This window comes from Hylobates moloch, unplaced genomic scaffold, assembly GCF_009828535.3.
Source record: "Hylobates moloch isolate HMO894 unplaced genomic scaffold, HMol_V3 SCAFFOLD_1, whole genome shotgun sequence".
Lineage (NCBI taxonomy): Eukaryota > Metazoa > Chordata > Mammalia > Primates > Hylobatidae > Hylobates > Hylobates moloch.
The window spans coordinates 195,914,566-195,934,480 of NW_026652276.1; the positions used below are offsets into that span (position 1 = coordinate 195,914,566).

Sequence of the window (19,915 nt, forward strand, 5' to 3'; positions counted from 1 at the left end):
CATTTGTCAGATTGGCTAAACAGCTATTTACAGAGCATCAATTCCTTCCAAATTTTTAAGCCATGTTGTTATATATACATTATCCAAGTTAATGATATGAATTTTCTCTGCTTTGTACATTTTCAACTCTTTGTTTTTATTTTAGTGGATTCAAAACTTGCTGTCCTTTTACCATTGTTTTTCAGTTCTGCACTTTAGTAAAGGTCATCTCTTGGGACAAAGTAGGTTTTTTTTGTTACATTAAGTGGGTTTTTTTTGTTTGTTTGTTTTGCCTGCTCTATTTTTTTTTTCTCCAGAAGGTTCATACTTGTTTCATTTCCTCCATGAATGAGAATGTCTTCTGGTTTCCTTTATTCTTGAATGATAATTTGGCTGCATATACATTTTCATTCATGCTTTCTTTACTGCTTCACTGTCTTTGTGTGTTGACAGATGCCTTTCGTCTTTTACTCCAGCATCTCCAATCAAGCATCTTTGGTTGGATTTTTGACATCAAGTGATTTCTTTCCTTTTTTACAGAAAGGGCTCATGACTTGTATATTCCCTGACTATTTTTTTGGTTGTTGCTGTTTTTGTTTATAAAATGTCTTTCTGTTGCCCTTATGTTTGTTTGACAACCTCAGTTGGACATAATAATCTTTAATTACAGTCTTTCCTACTTGCTATGGTTTGCATGTCCCCTTCAAAACTGATGTTGAAATTTAATTGCCATTGTGATGGTATTAAGAGGTGGGACCATTAAGAGGTGATTAGGTCACCAGGGCTCTGCCCTCTTGAACGGACCGATGTTGGTATCAAGGAAGTGGCCCGTTATTAAAGGGAGTTTGGCCCTCTCTTGCTGGCTTGCTCTCATGCTCTCTTGTCCTTCCACCTTCTGCCATGGGATGACACAGCAAGAAGCCCCTTGCCAGACGTGGCCTGCTCGACCTTGGACTTCTCAGCTTCCAGAACTGTAAGAAATATTTCTTTTCTTTATAAATTACCCAGCTTGTGGTATTCTGTTATAGCAACACAAAACATACTGAAACACTATTGAAGGTTGCTAACATTTGTTCCCCTATCTTCTGATTTCTTTTGACATTGGATTTAGTAGAAGTCTAAGACCAGTCTGACATTTCACCTCTCATTATTTACATACACATATACATGTGCGTGCACACGCACACAAACACACACACACACACACACACAGTTTTTTCTGGCTAAAGAATAATTTCTTTACCTACAAAGTTTAAAACTTCATCTGGACTTTTTTAGTTTAGATTGCTGTAGAAAATGTTCCTAGACTGTAAGGAATCTTTTTGATGTTCTGTAATTCAATTCTTCCTTATTTTGCTTGATTATTCTTGGAAGCCTTTTTCTGTCGCCTTAGTTGACTTACCTATTTTAGGGACAACGAATTTTTATTTTGCTGGATTTACATTTCTTTTTATCTGCTGTTTCTACCTATTATTGCCTTTGAATCACAGTAATCTAAATATTTTTTCTGGTGTAGAGTCACCATAATTATACTCTTTTCCTTAGTAGTTTGATATTTTACTGTGCCTATTTTTTTCTTGTTGGACATAACTTTGTCTAACTTATTTATTAATTCTGTGATAGTGGCTTTTGCTCCATAAGTTGCTTCCTTTGTTCTGGAATTTAGCTCCCATTTATCATTTTCTTAATGCCCTTCTTTAAAAAATTATGTTCTTATAATCTCCTATAGAAGGGAGAATAAAGTTCTCATGGGGAGTTATCCTCTCATTTTAGATTGTTTCCTTCCAGAATAGATTTCTTATTTGCTTATTTCTTTCTATTATTTTTTTCCATATAGAATGTTTTTATAGTTGCCATGCCATTTATTTCTAGGTTTTTTTTTGAATGCTTTACATCAGTAACTCTGCTAGATGTTTTCAATTCTCATATAGAATATGATCAAATTCTCTTTTATCTACTTCTCTTCTATCTAGAACATTTTAACATTTTCCTCTGAATTTCACTTTAGAGACTGTGGTTGAGTCTGCCTATTTACTCTTAGTCCAGATTTCTCCAAATTGGGGTGGAATATGCAGTATTAAAAATATTCTTAGAAATTGTAAAGTTACTTCTTCCTCTCCATACTGTTAAACTCATCTCAGTTTTCTATTTTTCAGCATAATAAATCTTTTTGTTTGTGTCATCCTCAGTTTACAAATTTACAAATGATACATGAATTTATAGGAATATAAATGGTGCATGGCCATTGTTTGAAATATTAAAGAAATATTAAAATAGATGAACAGAGACAGAAATACATATATGTAATATCCTTTCATATTTCTTGATTTTCAATGAAATAGTCTTTCTTAAAAGTAAAGAGCTAATTTTGGTCTTCTCCAGAAAAAAATTTACCCACATCCCTAAAACCCTAAGAATTCCTTACAGTTCTTAGTTATGCTGTCCACTGTGATATACACTGCATAACATTAATTTCATGGAGTAGAAAAACTAACTTCAAAAATTCGCTAGTGTCTGGAACGACTTTGGTGAACACTGTGGGGAGACAGCAGTAACACTTTGTGAGCAGAAGTGCTACCGTGCACAGGTACCTCATTTACTTGGTTCTCATTTAAACTTCTCATAAAATTACTTAATTCCATGTTGTTCCAAAATTGCCTTAATTGATTTTCAGATTGCAAGTGTCATCACTGGAATATACTTTCATTTTACTGCTTTGTCTCTGCTTTATTGTTTTGCTCAAAACTAGTCCATTGAGGATCTATTGATACAAGGCATTTTCTTCTTAGCCATATTTTATTGAAATGTCAACTAGTACTAGAGTTTTCCTTTCCCTGGATTTTTGAAACTCAGAGTAATCGTGGCTTTTACATGATACTTTAATAATGTTGCCAATCCCCTGATAAGTTGTTCACATCAGTTATTTAGCCCCAATACCTAAACCCTGGGAATCACAATGATTCTTTTCACTTTCCGCTTCTGCAATTCTAAGAGTTATGAATATTAAGTTGTACTTGCCCCAAAGCAACAGTATATTCACCAAGATATTTGCTGAGATCAGGACTCTCTGGGCCTCATTTTTAAACAATAGCATTAATAAGAAAACACCACAAAATACATGACATTTGAAAAGTAAGAGAAACAGGAATTTAGAATTTTTCAGTAAAGTTAGAAAATATATTTATTGATTAAAGTTATCCTTAGTAATGCAACAGAACATCCTACATGAAGCTGTTGTTAAATTCTACCTTTTAAGAAACAATTTATGGGAATGAAAGAACTCCTGGATTTTGGCATTCTGATTACTACCCTTGAATTGCATTTGTATGAGCTCTCGCAAATTTTAAACATTTTAGACAGTAAAAATGTCAGAAACTGATTCTATGCAGTAAATTTTTATATTTTCTTTTAATCATATAATAATATTAGTTTTGAAGTAAACATCAACTTAACCATAAAAGCTACTTCGTCCTTTTGAGAGTCTGAGCTAATATTTTACGGTGATATATTAAAATGATATAAACATTTTTAAATTATCCAGAAAAACCAGTTTCAATCCAGATGGAGTTTCTTGATCCTTGTTTCCTGAGAAAATATATAAGATACATCATCCAGGAGGCTAAGGGACTGCTTCACTGTAATTAGGGCAGCTTTGAATTTTGCTTCGTTGAGCTAGTGTGCATTTTTACCTTATTCAACCTATAAAGAGAAAACTGGATGATATTTTGCAAATTTTTGTCTAGCCTTTGAAAGAAAGCAGACTATTGATTTGGAAGTTTCCCCAGACATAGTTGCAGAGACTAAATGATCTCTAAATTTAAATTCCAAAGCGTGCACACGGTGCTGGACAGAGCAATTGCAGCCACAGAATCTTCCATGATCAAACCTTCCAAGGCAAATCAGGGTCATCTATTCTCAGGAACTTTTGACTCTACAAACCTCCCCTAATACAGGAGGTGGAATCTTAAAAAGACCTTTTTAACAGGAGTGTCTCCCTCAGCCATCAGATTTTTTTTTTAGTTTCTTATACTCAGCAGAAAGAAATCTTTGGAAGGAATTGTGCTACTCTAAAGCTTGGGTCTCACCTCAAATCCAAAAGAAGTTCAAAGAATCTGTAAATTAGGAAAAACAAAACGAGGATGGGAAAAAGAAAAACAAACCCCAGCTAATGAAATTATTTGCCTCCATGTCAACAACAGTAGAAACAAAGGCAAAGACAAGGCTCACACCTTATATAAAAGAAATAAGCAACACGGACATTTAAGCAAGGCAATTAAAACATAAATTAGATCCAATAATTTCATTTCAGAGTTTTAGAAATGTCTTGTTATGTAAACTGCATTCAACCCTCGAGCGTAATATTTAAGGCCCTCAATAATTTGGCAACAAACTATTTCTCCAGCCTTATAACAAATTGCCTCATAAAATGTTCCATCCAAATACCTCTATCGCCAGCAATAATCACAATATATCCCAGGAATCTGGAATACCTAATATAACCAATAATACTTTTATCTTAAAAATTTGTGCATTTTATTTTAATAGGAAAAAATACTTTTACTTATTTCTCATCAAAGTAAATCCATGCTCCAGGAAATGTGCTATGTAAACTCTTTTTAGCTCAACCTGTTTTCTAGTACACTGTCCTATGTACCAGAGAATATTAGTATTCTAGTATGAGTAGCTGGGAAGTGAAAATACCTAAAGCCTTGTGTTCTAGTCCTGGACTGCTATTAACTAGTTATGTGATGCTGGCTAGGACTCTTGTATCTTTTCCTGTATCTCCATCTGAAAGACGAAGTCAGATTAGACAAGTGGATTTCACATTTTTTTTTCTTTTTGGCTTCTGACACCGGCATGTATAACAGATAAAATGAAGCTTTTCTGGTAGAAGAAGCCAAAGTGGTCATGCAGGCAGTTCTGGGCTGCATGGCTTCAAATCACGGGGTGAAATTGTGCGCAGTCTTCCGGACCTTCTCTTTTGATCACTGTAGTAATATTTTCCCTTACTTTCACTCACTCTTGAATGATTTGCAGCCTCCCTGAAAGTACTACAGTTTCCCTAGTCTCCATGCTTGTTGACAATCTTGCCTTTGGGCTAAGTTTGTTCTGCACACAATGCTGTCCCATCTGCTATTAAAATTTTGTCCACCTCTCAATGGCTGCTTAAATGATACTGTTTCCTGGAAAACTTCCGCTGTTAGAAGAAACTTTCCAAACTCATGAAAGACTTTGTGCTTTTCATATGTCACTATTTTGATTAGTTATTTGTGTACATGTTTTCTAACTTGTTAGATGGTATACTCCTACAGCAATAGAATCATGTTTTACTTATTTGGAGTAGAAAATAACAAATTGCTCTTGTCAATTATTGTATCTAACACAAATTGATGATGAAGACTAGAGGAAAGCAATTTACAGTTGATGTAAGTGTTTTAGTGCAGGGTAGGGTCTGGCATGAGACAAGCCTTTCACAGTAAATAAAGGCTAATCTTGATGAATCTTGCTCTAGGGCCATTTCTGGGCCAGGTGGATTTTTGAGCCAAAAAGCAAAAGAGATGCCTCTAGGTAGATGCAATCTTATGTCAGGACACATGGCTAGAGGAACAAAGTGTGGGCTGGAGTTCAGCCTCTGTGTGTTCCTTCATTTGGGCATTTGTGCAGAGCACAGCCTTTCCAACTTGCACAACTACATGTGTTGGTCTTGCTTGTTTCCTATGTACCTAGTGAGAAATTTTACTCGTAGAGAAAGTGAATTTCAATGAATACCTGCTCTCCCACTTCTCAGTAGCCAACTCTCTATTTCAGAAGACCCTCTTAGAGTTTCTAGTCAGAGCTTGAGTTTTTCAAGGGTTGGGATAGGGACTTGCTACAGCCTTCAATTACAGGGAAGAAAAGGGAATCTGACACTAAATGTGGGGCAAAGGTGAAGAAGAGACTATGTAAAGGATTGAGGCCAGTAGTGAGGAGGGAGGGAGCCAGGAGAGGGTATATCAGTCTTTTCCAGAAGGCCCTTGTCGTTAGCCAGAGAGGCCAAAAATAACTCCCACACTTGGCCACTCTGGTGAATTTTGCTCTACCCTGCTATAAAAGAACTTCATATTCTCATTTGACCCAGCCGTCCCATTACTGGGTATATACCCAAAGAATTATAAATCATGCTGGTATAAAGACACATGCACACGTATGTTTATTGCTGCACTATTCACAATAGCAAAGACCTGGAACCAACCCAGATGTCCAACAATGACAGATTGGATTAAGAAAATGTGGCACATATACACCTTGGAATACTATGCAGCCATAAAAAATGATGAGTTCATGTCCTTTGTAGGGACATGGATGAAGCTGGAAACCATCATTCTCAGCAAACTATCACAAGGACAAAAAACCAAACATCGCATGTTCTCACTCATAGGTGGAAATCGAACAATGAGAACACTTGGACACAGGAAGGGGGACATCACACACGGGGGTCTGTTGTGGGGTGGGGGGAGGGGGGAGGGATAGCATTAGGAGAGATACCTAATGTAAATGACGAGTTAATGGGTGCGGCACACCAACATGGCACATGTATACATATGTAACAAACCTGCACGTTGTGCACATGTACCCTAGAACTTAAAGTATAATAATAAAAATTTAAAAAGTAAAAAATAAAAAATAAAGAACTTTGTATTCTTCAACTAGACCAGTGTTTGGTTCTGGAAACTTGGTGAAGCAGTGATGGGTATGACAATGTCCTGTTAGAAACAGGATGAGCATGACGTATACTCACTCCCGTTAGAACTTGGCTGAGTAACTGTTGGTTATCTGTAGACTGGCTAGCCCAAAGACCAAGAGTAGCACAGATGACCCCATTTGACAGAAAGGCCAAATTTTATCTTCATTGTCTTTTGTCACTTAGTGTTTATAAATTACAACATAACTGAACTCTGACTTCATCCAGGAGTGAGTAGATAACTTTAAACGTAAACTGAATATTTTATTTTAGAATGTAAAGTTTTCTCAAGATATGTGTCTAGTCTAGGTTAATAGCCGCACCATCTGCTCAGTCACTCTAGACAGAACCTTTCTCTTTGATATTTACCCTTCCTTTCTCTCCCACTTTAATTCTTGGTTTAAATTCTTTAAAATCTCTTCACAACCTAGAAGAGAGATTCTCAACGTGGGGTTTACCTATTTTAGAATTAGTTGATCTGTTTAAAAAACAAACACACAAACAAACAATTACATTTCCATGGTCCTATGTATTCATCAGGGTTCTTCAGAGAAACAGACCCAACTGGATATATACAGGCATGAAGGGATTTATTATTGGAGTTGACTCACATGATTATGGAGGCTGAGAAGCCCCACCATATGCTGTCTGCAACTGAAGAACCAGAAAAACCAGAGGTTAATTCAGTCTGAATCTAAAAGCCTGGGAGAATCAGGGCAGCCAAAAGTACAGCTGTCAGTCTAAGGCCAAGGGCCTGAGAGCTTGGGGCCACTGGTGCAAGCCCCAGAGTCTGAAGGCCTGAGAACCTGGAGTTCTGATGTCTGAGGGCAGGAGAAGATGCACATCCCACCTTTGAACAGTGAGAGAATTCGTCTTTCCTCTGCCTTTTTGTTTTATGAAGGCCCTCAACAGATGGAATGATGGTCACTCACACTGGTGAAAGCTGATCTTTACTACTTTGGTCCACTGACATAAGTGCTAATCTCTCCAAGAAACATCGTCAAAGACATCTCAAGAAATAATGCTTTTCCAGCTATTTGGGTATTCCTCAACCCAGTCAAGTGGGCACTTGAAATTAATCCTCAAACCCCACTGTCTAAGCACACTGAATCAGAATTTCTGGAGCGATGGATCAGGAATCTAAGGGTCACTTCTTACTCTTTCATCTCATCTTCCTCCCCTCTTCTACCCCCATCCCTCTTCACATCCTAGTTTCCAGTCTTGGAAGACTTAGTTCTCTACTTATAATATCTATCAGCTTTTCTCTTTGTCATATTCTTGACGAACTCCTGCTCATCATTCGTACTTAGCAAAAATATTGTTGAGAGATGATTATACACTCACTCCTCACATTTCCATAGAAAGGAAAGGGAGCATTCTCTGCACCTACCAGGAGGAGGCAATATTGATTAAGAACATTTTTAATCCCTCCTGTTCCACAAGGAAAATAGATCGACACACAGCCATGAACAAGCCTGTCCCAGCCTTTATGGAAATGTTTAGTTTAGTTTAGGATCTATTTGTCTGGTGTATGCATGGTTTCTGCTACTCTTTATGGCTTCACACACACAAAAATCACGTCTGGGTCAGCATCAAGGGTCTGCCTTTGCAAAGCAAATCTAGAAGGCTGTCTTTCTGTATCCCAGTTCTCTGAGTTCCCTGAGGGCAAGCATGGAAAAGCATGTGTCACAGGCCAGGTTGCTATCACTTTGCAAATCGTATTTTACCTATTGGGTGGAAGCCAAAGTCAAATATTGGGAAAGTGGAGTAGGAAGGCTAATTTTGGCCACAGTTCTAAGCCGTGATACAAACTTTCTTCAGCAAATTAGTTATTAATTTGATCTCTTTCTGACTTCCTCCACTCATGGGGTGTGTTACTTACCATTTAATATACTGGATGCTATAAATGAATGACTGGCATTGGATGAATTTACTGGATGACTAAATAAGCGACAGGTGTTGATCACTTCCAATATTTCAGGGTAGCTTGAGAGAAAACACTTAGAGGGAGCTTTTCTGATTTTCCAGCTGAATTTTCTGAAAGTCATAAGCAATCCATTAATAATACTAATCTGATAGAATTGAATAAAGAAATCATCTTCTCATGCTCCCTGTTTCCTTTCCTCTTAGCATGGACCCAGCAAGCAGTTTCTTCCATAATCAAAAGACCTTGGCTACTTGATAAACTGTCTCCAGCTAGCTTGCTTTACTAGAGCTTTCCAGATGCTGGGTTTGCTGATTTCTTTAAATGCTACAGTTATATTATATATTAATAACTTTCCTATAGTTCCAAATAAATCACCCACATTTATCACAAAACAATTACTTTCAGTAAGAACCTGGGATTGCCAAATAGAAACAAATTTTTAAAAACCTCAGTACATCAAAAATAAAGCAGACAATTCTATTTTATGATAACATAGGAATAGCACTTATTTATCCTTGACAATAGAGAATTTAAAGCAGAACCATTATGCAGCTTTGCTGTTCCCTTTTATAAATGATAAACATTCAACAAGACTTTATGGTCTTTACTCTGTTTTGAGCATGACTGGGGACTTTCAGCTAAAAGATTATCAGAACCTAAATTTGAAGTTGAGCTGTAAACCATGACACCATTGGAACATTTCCTCTGACCCACTCCAGATAACATTCCAACATCGTGAATCACCTTGGCAGTGTTTTGACTGTTGCCTTTCTCAATTGCATTCCCAGCAGAAAGTGGTTTTATTTGACCAATTCGATCTTTTCAACTTTCACTTACCAACAATAGCTGATTGTTCTTGTCAAAAGACCATGTCATAATAACAATGCACTAAACTCTTAACCTGCCTGGTAGCTGCATATGAAGAGCTTTTGGAATTGAAGCAATGCTGCTGTGGATATAAGGGTTGGAAACGTCATCTTGTTAGCTCTCCTTTCTCTTTCAGAAATTAATATTATCTGTTACATTTTTAGCTGAGGCATCATCTTGGGAGGGGGTTAGCTGCAAAAGTGGTATTCAACATTTTCACCAACATTTAACTATTGGTAGAGAATTTTAGACTTCACAGATTAAGAGTCTTTGGGAAACAATGAAACAAACTTTTATGTGCTTTTGGGCCAGGCGCAGTGGCTCACGCCTGTAATCCCAGCACTTTGGGAAGCCGAGGAGGGCAGATCACGAGGTGAGGAGATCGAGACCATCCTGGCTAACACAATGAAACCCCATCTCTACTAAAAATACAAAAATTAGCAGGGCGTAAGTGGCGGGTGCCTGTAGTCCCAGCTACTCCAGAAGCTGAAGCAGGAGAATGGTGTGAACCCAGGAGGTGGAGCTTGCAGTGGGCCGAGATCATGCCCCTGCAATCCATCCAGCCTGGGTGACAGAGCCAGACTCTGTATCAAAAAAAAAAAAAAAAAAAAAGCTTTAAGTAGTTGGAAACATCCTCTTGTTAGCTCTCCTTTCTCTCTCAGAAATTAATATTATCTGTTACATCTTTAGCTGAGGCATCATCTTGGGAGGGGGTTAGCTGCAAAAGTAGTAATCTACATTTTCACCAATATTTAACTGTTCGTAGAGAATTTTAGACTTCACACATTAAGAGTCTTTGAGAAATGATGAAACAAACTTTTATGTGCTTTTGAAGACACATGGAAGGTAATTTCTATTCTTAGCAACAGTATTAATTATTATGATAGGAATTGCATTTTCGTACCTAATTTTCTGGGCACTGTCTTGGGTGCATTATTTAATCTGATTCTCATAACAACTCTGTCAAATAGGAATTATTATTTCCAGATGATAAAATAATTCTGTGGAAAAAAAATTCTCCTCCTTTTCATACAGCCAATAAATGGAAAGATTACAGATTAAAAGATTAAATACTGTGTTTGAATTACTACCCTTTGCCTGAACACTTTCCACAGCTATTTTTTCCTCTAAATATTTCTGGCGTCAGGACTTAGATCACTCTTCCCTGTACTGAAATGCAGTAAGACTTCCAGAATTTGGAGCAAGAAAAACCTCAAGGACTAGTGTATGAATGACCGAAAAGAATGCTTTGGGAAAAATGGTTAGTTACTTCTGGATTTACTGAGCTTGGCATGAGATACCCTCTCCTAGTGCTAGTTACTCTCAAGATGCACCCCAGTTTTCCATTTGGAAAACATAGCTTCCATAATAATAGCCCTAGCATACTCAATGAATTTGTTGAACAGAAGTACATCCATTTTTAGCAGAGGTACTTCAGCAGATATTTTGGGGTATGTTTTGTGGGGGCTATTTGTAGTTCCATACATTACACTGTGTAGGTGGCTATCAATTCTGCTGCTTGGTAATCTTGGCCCCAAAGTTATACTGTTTCTAAAAAAAATAAATAAATAAATAAATAACAAAAAAAAAAAACCTTGGACCTTCTGGAGAATACAAAGAGCAGTATTCTGGTTCCAGTTCCCCAGAAGTGGGAGAAACCAAGTAAGAAAATAACCCTGCTGAAAGGACTGGTGCATAATCAGGTAAAAGTCTTTGACAGCAGGGACTCACACATGAGGATACAAGATAGGAATCCACTGACAGGAACCAGAGCCCCAAATCAGATTGGAATAGCAAAGGGTTGAGCTTCTGAGTTATAGGATTAGGCTTCTTAAATTCTAGGTTTGTGACGAGATTGGTTCCAGAGTTGTTGGATGAACAGGTAGGAGGAGTTAAGTAATCAAAGCCAACAGTTGGAAGAGTCAGGCCAGCAAGCAGATAGCTGAGCAGAAAAGCACATGAGTGTGTTTACATTTTCTGATTCTTTGATACTGTGGGAAATAGGTCATTTCCAACTGTAGGTTTAGGAACAGTATCCCCTCTCCACTCGTTTCTCCCCTTCCCAAGCTTTTTATCTTTACATATAAATATGTTGTTATTATTCAAGGAGTAGGCCAAGTTTAGCTCTTTTGATGAGTGTGTTTTTATACTTTGTTTCTCTTTGAACTACAAAAAAGGAAAAGAACAAAAGAAAGTGTTTAAGGATTTATTTCTGTATGTGTGTGCTGGTATGTCACCCAGAAATGGAATCGATTTATTGTTATCTAAAATTGGCTTTAAAAATAAAGCTCCTTTGTATTTTCATAAATTAAGATTGTAAGTTAGGTGTTCTGAAATGTCCCTTCTTCATAGTTGTCTTTATGTCATATATAACAGTGGTTCTCAATCTTAGTTGCACACTAGAAACTCTTAGAGATTCTAGTGGAAAAATCCCAATCCCAGGCCACACCCCAGGCCAATTATAATGAAATCACTGGGGATGGGACTCAGACAACAGTATTTTTTAAAACTTCCCAGGTGATTCCCAAATAAAGCCAAGGCTGAATGAAATGCTTTACACAATCATCATCGTTTTCCAACAACAGCCACACATAATGTTATTTGATGTTTAATTTTGGAAGGTAGATGACACACCAGGAAAATTTATTAAAACGAATATCTGCTTTGTTGCTCCTTGCAATCTAGAATTTTAGCATTCGCTTCTTCCTTTATTCAATAATAAACATATTCGGTAAATATTGATCAAAGGCTAGATGCTGTGCAGAATGCTAAAGATACAGAGGTAAACAAACTAGAAATAACTCTCACCTCACAGAATTTCAGTGTAGCAGAATAGAAAAAAAACAGAGGGTGTCATCAGCTAATTTTCAACATTTGTGATCCGAGATGCGTATTTTAAAATTTCCAAGCTATATTTCTGATATTGTTTAAAAACCACCCACCATCACCAACAACCAAAAAGTCTCCTTCTGTCTAATACATTAAATATATCTGTATCTCCTGATGAAATTCTTCAGAAAAGAAGGGAAGGTATAATGGACCATATTCAATGCAGTAACAATCATGGACAAAAAATGAATGAAACACTAAATCCTTTGTTAGCTGACTGTATACAGTTCTATATCCTTCAACATATTATTAGTGGACATTTAGAGATGATAAAATAGTTATTTCAGCTAAAAAAGATACTAGATTGGTTGTAAAGCAGAGATGCACAGAACATAACTGAATTAGCAAATATGTTAAAAGAACTTATAGTAAACACAAAGTTTTTTTTGTATTTAGAATTATAATAAAATCGTTCTTTTTTTTTTTTTTGAGACAGAGTCTGACCCTGTCGCCCAGGCTGGAGTGCAGTGGTGCGACCTTGGCTCACTGCAACCTCCGCCTCCCAGGTTCAAGTAATTCTCCTGCCTCAGCCTCTCGAGTAGCTGGGATTACAAGTGCACGCCAATACGCCCGGCTAATTTTTTGTTTCTTTAGTAGAGACAGGGTTTCACCATGTTGGCCAGGCTGGTCTTGAACTCCTGACTTCGTGATCCACCCACCTCGGCCTCCCAAAATGCTGGGATTACAGGCGTGAGCCACTGCATCCGGCCTCTGACTGAATTTTTAAAGAAGTTTTATTATGTTTCCTGGTCAAATATCATTAGCATATAATAAAGGTATCATGTGGCATACATCTATGTCAAAATTACTGTGGGCTTTGGGGTTCCCTCGCTGGGACTAATACATAGTTGAGCTAATTAGTCTTCTATTGTTCTTTTAACAGCAAGGCCAATGAGATATTCTTATTTAGAATGGTAACATAAGAATTTTTTCTCCAGTGGTAATATTTCATAGAGGTAGTTTTTGAACATGATATTTTAAATCAAGGTATCTTTTAATATAGTTAATTTGTAGGTAATTATAGGGCTATCTATATACATGACATACTATGAATGCTAGAACATTAATGAAAAATTATAACAAATTTATAGTCCCTTCATTGAGCATTATCATGCTAAAAAAAAAACTATAACAATTTTGATGGTTATGGCTGATGCCCTTTTGACTGTTACAATTTTAAAGATAACGTTAGTCAGCTGGAAAGCATATGTTAAAAAGGAATAGCTCAAGTGAAACAAATTCTTCTTGCTTTTGTCTCCAAGTGAACTGCACTGTGAAAGGACACAAAATGTGTATGCATTGCCTGAGAGAATTGCAGTATAAGATAAGGTGTATCTGTCGAGTAACTGAAAACCTTTTTCTACTAGCAGAAATATTAAAAAATTGGAAAAACCTGTTAGTTTTTTTTAAATAAAAGTGGAACAAGAAATTTTTTGTAGAAAATACATTTTCATGTCAATGTCCTGATCTGGAAAATTGTATGGAATGAATTAATAAATTTTGAAAAACAGAGGTCCTTTATTTTATTTTTTTTTAACACCTATTATGCCATGAATTAATAGGGAATAGGTTCCAGCAGCTCAGGCTCCTTCCCATTGGTTCTCACAAAGTGTGCTTCTCTGGGTGGAGCAGGCTGGCGCTTTAGTTGAACCCAGGTAACTTTCTCTTTGGCTTCTTTCTTTTTCTGATCATTTTCCTTCACACGTTTCAGGAAGCTGTCTCGGCTCTTAGAGTGCTTAATGTGCTCAATACGCACATTAATTCTCTTGGCAAGAATCTTGCCCTTAACTTGTTTGTTTACAACAATGCCAACAGCATGCTGGGGAACATTGTGGACTCTTCCAGTTTTGCCATGGTAACACTTGTGGGGCATTCCTTTTTCAACAGTACCCATTCCCTTGATGTCTACAATATCACCTTTCTTATAGATTCGCATATACGTGGCCAAAGGAACAACTCCATGTTTTCTAAAAGGCCTAGAGAACATATATCGGGTGCCTCTCCTCTTTCCTTTTTTGTTCGTCATTTTGGTGAATTACTAGAAGATGGCGGTTCCAGCCAAAAGGCCTTATCTATTAAAATTCTTAATTACAGAATGAGAGGGTTTATTGCCTCCCTCTAGCATTACTTTTCAATGAAGCTGTTTACACTGCTTTTCAATGAAGCTATTCTAACATTATTTAGTAACCCCTCTTCCACGTTCTCCCCTTAGCTCAAAAGATTCTACCCTGTATTTTACAGATATATATGTGTGTATATACATAAGTATAAAGATTAGACCAGAGCATATATGTGCTCATATATATATATACACACACACACATACATATACATATATACATATATACACATATATATACACATATATACACATATATATATATACATATATACATATATACACATATATATATATACATATATACATAGAACTCCACCTCCTGGGTTCAATGTGTATATATATACACATATATATATACACACACATATATTTTATATATATATATGAGTAGAGACAGTTCACTGATTTCGATTTGTTAAGAAATGTTTTCATGCAATTGAGACATCAAAATATCTGTATATAATGCCAGCTTTCACTAAAGGTCACATTGTACAGTCAAATTCTGAGAGGAAATGCACAGAATAACTTTATATATTCTCTGGTTCACACAGTGGAACTTTGCTTGCTAGATTTTATATTGCTTAGGTATAAACATCTTTGATAAAAATTGTTTTTGTTTTTAGTAAAAAATGGTGTTGTCCAGGAACTTAGGGTATGTTACTTAATCTGATGATCATTAAAATATGAATAACTATCTGGAAAAAAATGAATTTTGAATATCTTGATTAAAAAAACCCTTAAAAACAGTGCAGTAATGTCATTCTCTTTGTTTGAAGTTGGTAATGATGTTCTGGTTTGGGTGCTTTAAATTTTTAATACCGATTTCCAACACCTGACAGATAAATTTAATGTACCTTTCTCAATTATCTCTCCGTTCACTATTCATTTTCCTCTTCCCCTTGGCCATGTCTTCCTCTCTACTTTTCTTCCATCCTTTTTCCCCCCAACTATCTAAATAAAGACAAAGTTAAAACTGGCTAGAAAAACTAGATTACTGTTTCATATTTTTTCTGTAAGAGACATATACTTTCCAAGTAATACATTATCTTAGCTGTCTTTTTTTTTTTTTTTTTTTTTTGAGACAGAGTCTGGCTCTGTTTCCCAGGCTGGAGTGCAGTGGCGTGATCTTGGCTCACTACAACCTCTGCCTCCCGGGTTCAAGCGATTCTCCTGCCTCAGCCGTCAGATTAGCTGGGACTACAGGCACATGCCACCACGCCCGGCTAATTTTTTGTATTTTTAGTACAGACGGGGTTTCATCGGGTTAGCCAGGATGGTCTTCATCTCCTGACCTCGTGATCCGCCTGCCTCAGCCTTCCAAAGTGCTGGGATTACAGGCATAAGACACCGCGCCCGGCCACTGTCTTAAATCCAGAGAAGAACTGATCGATTTATGTTTGAGGATGAAGTGCACACATATAGGTTTGTGTTGCTCCGTTGGAATATTGAAAAAAACCTACAATTTCTTTAGATCATAAGTACATGCTTCAAATGATTACATGTGTGATGGTATAAAACTTAATTTGTAAAATTCACTTTCTAGCCACTAGAAAACTCAGAACAGTTTTCCCATTCTTGGTAGATTAGTTCTACTGCTATTTTTGTGCAAGATGACATACAATGAGTAAAGAGAAAAAATTATGTAATTTTTTGACTTACATTTCTCCAAATGGTAGTAACTTATTACCATTATATATTCAAATGTTTTAATGGAGTACATGTTGTAGTTTATCTAGTTCCTTGAATTCTAAAGCATGACTTGTATAATCACAGGTGATACGTTAATGCGAATTTTTTATTCATTTTTGCAAGAAAGCAGCCAGGACCACAAAATAATTTTATAGTTGTCTTGATACCTCTTATTAGCTATCTTTATTTCATCAAAATCAGCCAACTCCTTCAAAATAAAATATAAACAGAAAATGTGACATGTCAAATATTAGACATTCCAGCAGAGAATGAATCCTTTTTAATTTGAACAAGGAATTAAACAATGTCAACTAATAAATTAGAGTTCACCTTTCATTAAAAATAAATCAGCTAGAATAATTTGACAAATTGCATACTGATAATTATGTTATATGTTAACGTAGGTAGAGAGCTAAAACTTACTATTTCTAAAGCATTCATGCAAATCTCGAAAGTTGCTCTCACATCTGGCCATCAGCACTCAATATCAACTTCCCACTAGACTCCCACTAAAAAACTCCCACTATAAAAACACGAGCTCAGTTGCCAAAAAGTGACAAAAACACTTGCAATAACATCCAATCGGTGCTCTAATGCAATAATCCACAGAAATTCATAATGATAAGGCACACTGTATTATGTAAATTGTATTAATCACTCCAGATTGCCATGGCGCTCCTTTTTCTCTACCATTTTGACTCCACCTGAAGCAGCCAACAACTCATCGGCCTTGAGAGTGGCAGGTCCTCTCTCTAGGCCACTTCTTTGCAACCAGGCTAACCAGTCTTACATACCTAGACTTTTGGTCTCCCCTGACACTCCTGGACCCAAATAAAATACATACTATAGGTCATAGGATTTGGCATCCTGAACAGCTACCAAAGGATCCAGATGACGCAACCTGGAAGTGTGATAGGGGTAACTCACTCATGAGTAAACTGTGTCCCCTAGGAAGCAAGAGTCAAGAAAAGGCATGCAAATAAATTCCACCTTCTTCCTGTATCACATGCACTGCTCCAAGCATGTTTCTTCATACAGTTCCCCTGATACTTTCAGAATGTCTAGCAGAGATACCTGCGGAGGGATCTGTAGAGGGACTCCTGTGTGAAGTGGTAGTTGACGCTGCAATGCATCACTTTGCAGTTTTGTATTCTTCTTCACCTAACTTTTTTATACCTCACTCTAGCTGTCCTGGGTTGATACATCTAAATAGTCCTTGCCTCTAGCTCTAATTTTTTTGGTATCAAACACACATGAATCTGGATTGATAAAAACACAGTCTTCACTGCTAATTAGATACTCCTGTCTTCATATAATAAAGCATTAAAAAAAAAAACAGGTACACCTACATCCAGATTCAAATTTTCAGAAAATGTATTCACTGGAAAAATAGGCAAATGCTCTGCTTACATGGCAAGTAGGCAGAATTAGTACCCACTTTGACTATACATCTTCCTGAGAGAGAGAGGAAGAGAGAGAGCAAAGCCATGAAGATGCCTGGGCAGAAGTGGCAGTGGGTAAGAGGGTGAGAAGTGCTGTCAGCAGTACATGATATTGAAGATGAATAATCAACATAAGTAAACCTGTAAAGGTGTAAGAGAAAACATGAATAACTCTGAAAGAAGTGCACGTTGGAAGTTCTAAGCTTTCATATACGCCTTATTTTCAGAATGACAGAAACCAGAGAGTATGAATACTAAAATATTTCATCTCACAAGACAATTTATTTGAAAGTTCTTGGAAACAAACTTATACTGGGAACCGAGCACACAAATTTGCTCCTGAGGTGTAGCTTGAAGAAAGATATTTACCACAGAAGAAGAAAATAAGACACAAAACAATTCACACCATACCTGATAGGAGACATTGAATTTGAATATAGGACACCATTTTAGGAGATCTGTTAAAAGAAAGAAATCCCAGTAACGTGAACTGAAGAAAGAGATAATGAGAATGGCATTTAAAGACTTACATGCAGAAAATACTTCTAAAAATTACCTAATGAATGGTTGAGAAGAAAATTTCAAAAAAAATTCTGCTTCTGCAATAGATTACAAGGAGCCATGGCATTTATGAACAGCAGTTATAGGATTCATAAAGGAAAACCTGAATAATATTAAAAGGCAACAGGATTAGAGGGAAAGATAAGATGCGATAAGGAAGAATTGCAAGAAATTAAAATGTAATAGCAGTTCTGAGCAGAAGTGATATTGCAGAAAATTGAATCCATGATGTAAAGAATATATTTGAATAGCTCTCCTAGTCATCAAAGGAAAGGAAAAATAAGAAATAATATATATCTAAGATATATATATCTAATGATAATAAGAAATAATATATATCTAAGATATATATATCTAATGATAATAAGAAATAATATATATCTAAGAACAAAACTGGAAAGCCAACATATTGATAATTCTATATCTAAAGAAGAAATTAGAACAAATGAAAAAGATGCACTATTCAATCATAAAAAATGAGAGCAAATATCCCAGCGAAAGGCACACCATGATACAGATCGAAATAGGGTCACTGTATTCCAAACCAAGAAGATGAATATATACCTAGACTGAGCTTAATGTTCTGTGTATTAAGAATAAAAATAATTCCATTATAACTCAAGAGGCAAACAGATTACCTGCAACATAACAAAGCAATATAGCATCCAAACTGTCCTCTACAACATGAAATTCCTGAGTATTATGAAATAATATCTAAGAAAATTTGAGCATAAAAACAATTATAACACAGGACTTTTGTAAAAAAATAAGTTGTCACTTATTAACAAAGGCAAAGGAATAATATTCTCAGATTCCAAATGCACAAAAAAGTAAAAAAAAAAATATGGCACTGAAATTATGTCGATTCACTCCAATTGACCAAGAGATGAATAAAAATTAAAAGCTTGAAAATAATGAAGACATGGTGTATCAATTGTTAAGCTTATTTCTTATCCCTAAACCCAACTTTGTGTACTCTGCTTTGTGATTCTGGGGCTGGTACAATGCAAATTACATGTCTTCTTTGCCAAGTGGCTCTCCCTGGCCAAGAATACCAATAGGAGGTGCCAGAAGAGGCTGGGAGGCAGAATACAGAGAAATAACTTGCTTCTTTCTGTTTCCATATTGTTCCTGTCAGCACCTCTAGGAAACATTTCTTCACCTCAGAAAGCGGAGTTGGTTCCAGTTCCCAGCTTCTTTCCACATTCTCAGATCAGCCTCATTGTGCTACCTAGAAAGCCCTTCTTAAATGTCTGAATCCAAGCCTTGTGGGGGATTCCTTCTCTGAGCAAATGGAGCATTAGTAGCAGTCAGAGATGCCATCTTCTCAGAGCTCTGCAGGTGCAGATATTAGTAACATTTATCTTTTGTTTTCCTGGCTTAAGGTTGGTTGCTATTTCCTGCAGTTACTAACTTGTGGTGGCTCAGTGTTTTCCTTTGCTTATTTAGTCCTCCAGTGCCTAACTGCTTTTCCTATGTTAAATTCTCTTAGTTAAAATAACTAGTATTGTTTCCAAGTTTCTGATTGAACTCTGACTAATATAATACCTGGGATCATGTTAGAATGGGATTAGTTTATCGGATCTTTGATCTTGAATTTGGTGCTGAAAGTGCCTCAGTCAAGACCATCAAACCTCACCCCACCTTGCCAATGAGGAGGCCTCTGTGTGGTGGTCCCTGGGAGAGGAATGCAGCATAGGGAGCCAGATGCCTTGACT

The 19,915-nt window shown here is 36.5% G+C and overlaps 1 protein-coding gene and 1 long non-coding RNA gene across 2 annotated transcripts in view; one reads left to right on the plus strand and one right to left on the minus strand.

Moving 5' to 3' along the window:
* Positions 1-800: 800 nt before the first annotated feature.
* LOC116809654 (uncharacterized) overlaps positions 801-19,915 on the plus strand; it is a 48,640-nt gene continuing 29,525 nt past the window's right edge. The window contains exon 1 of the long non-coding RNA XR_004369924.2: positions 801-952. This is a non-coding gene — a long non-coding RNA (uncharacterized LOC116809654). The remainder of the gene's footprint in view (positions 953-19,915) is intronic.
* On the minus strand, positions 13,909-14,409 carry LOC116809652 (large ribosomal subunit protein eL21-like). Its single transcript, XM_032753502.2, has one exon. It carries the CDS (start codon positions 14,407-14,409, stop codon positions 13,939-13,941), a length of 471 nt encoding a protein of 156 aa, XP_032609393.1. The 3' UTR covers positions 13,909-13,938.

Coding starts and splice junctions, on each gene's coding strand:
- LOC116809652 (XM_032753502.2), bottom strand. CDS start 14,409: ATGACGAACAAAAAAGGAAAGAGGAGAGGCACCCGATATATGTTCTCT.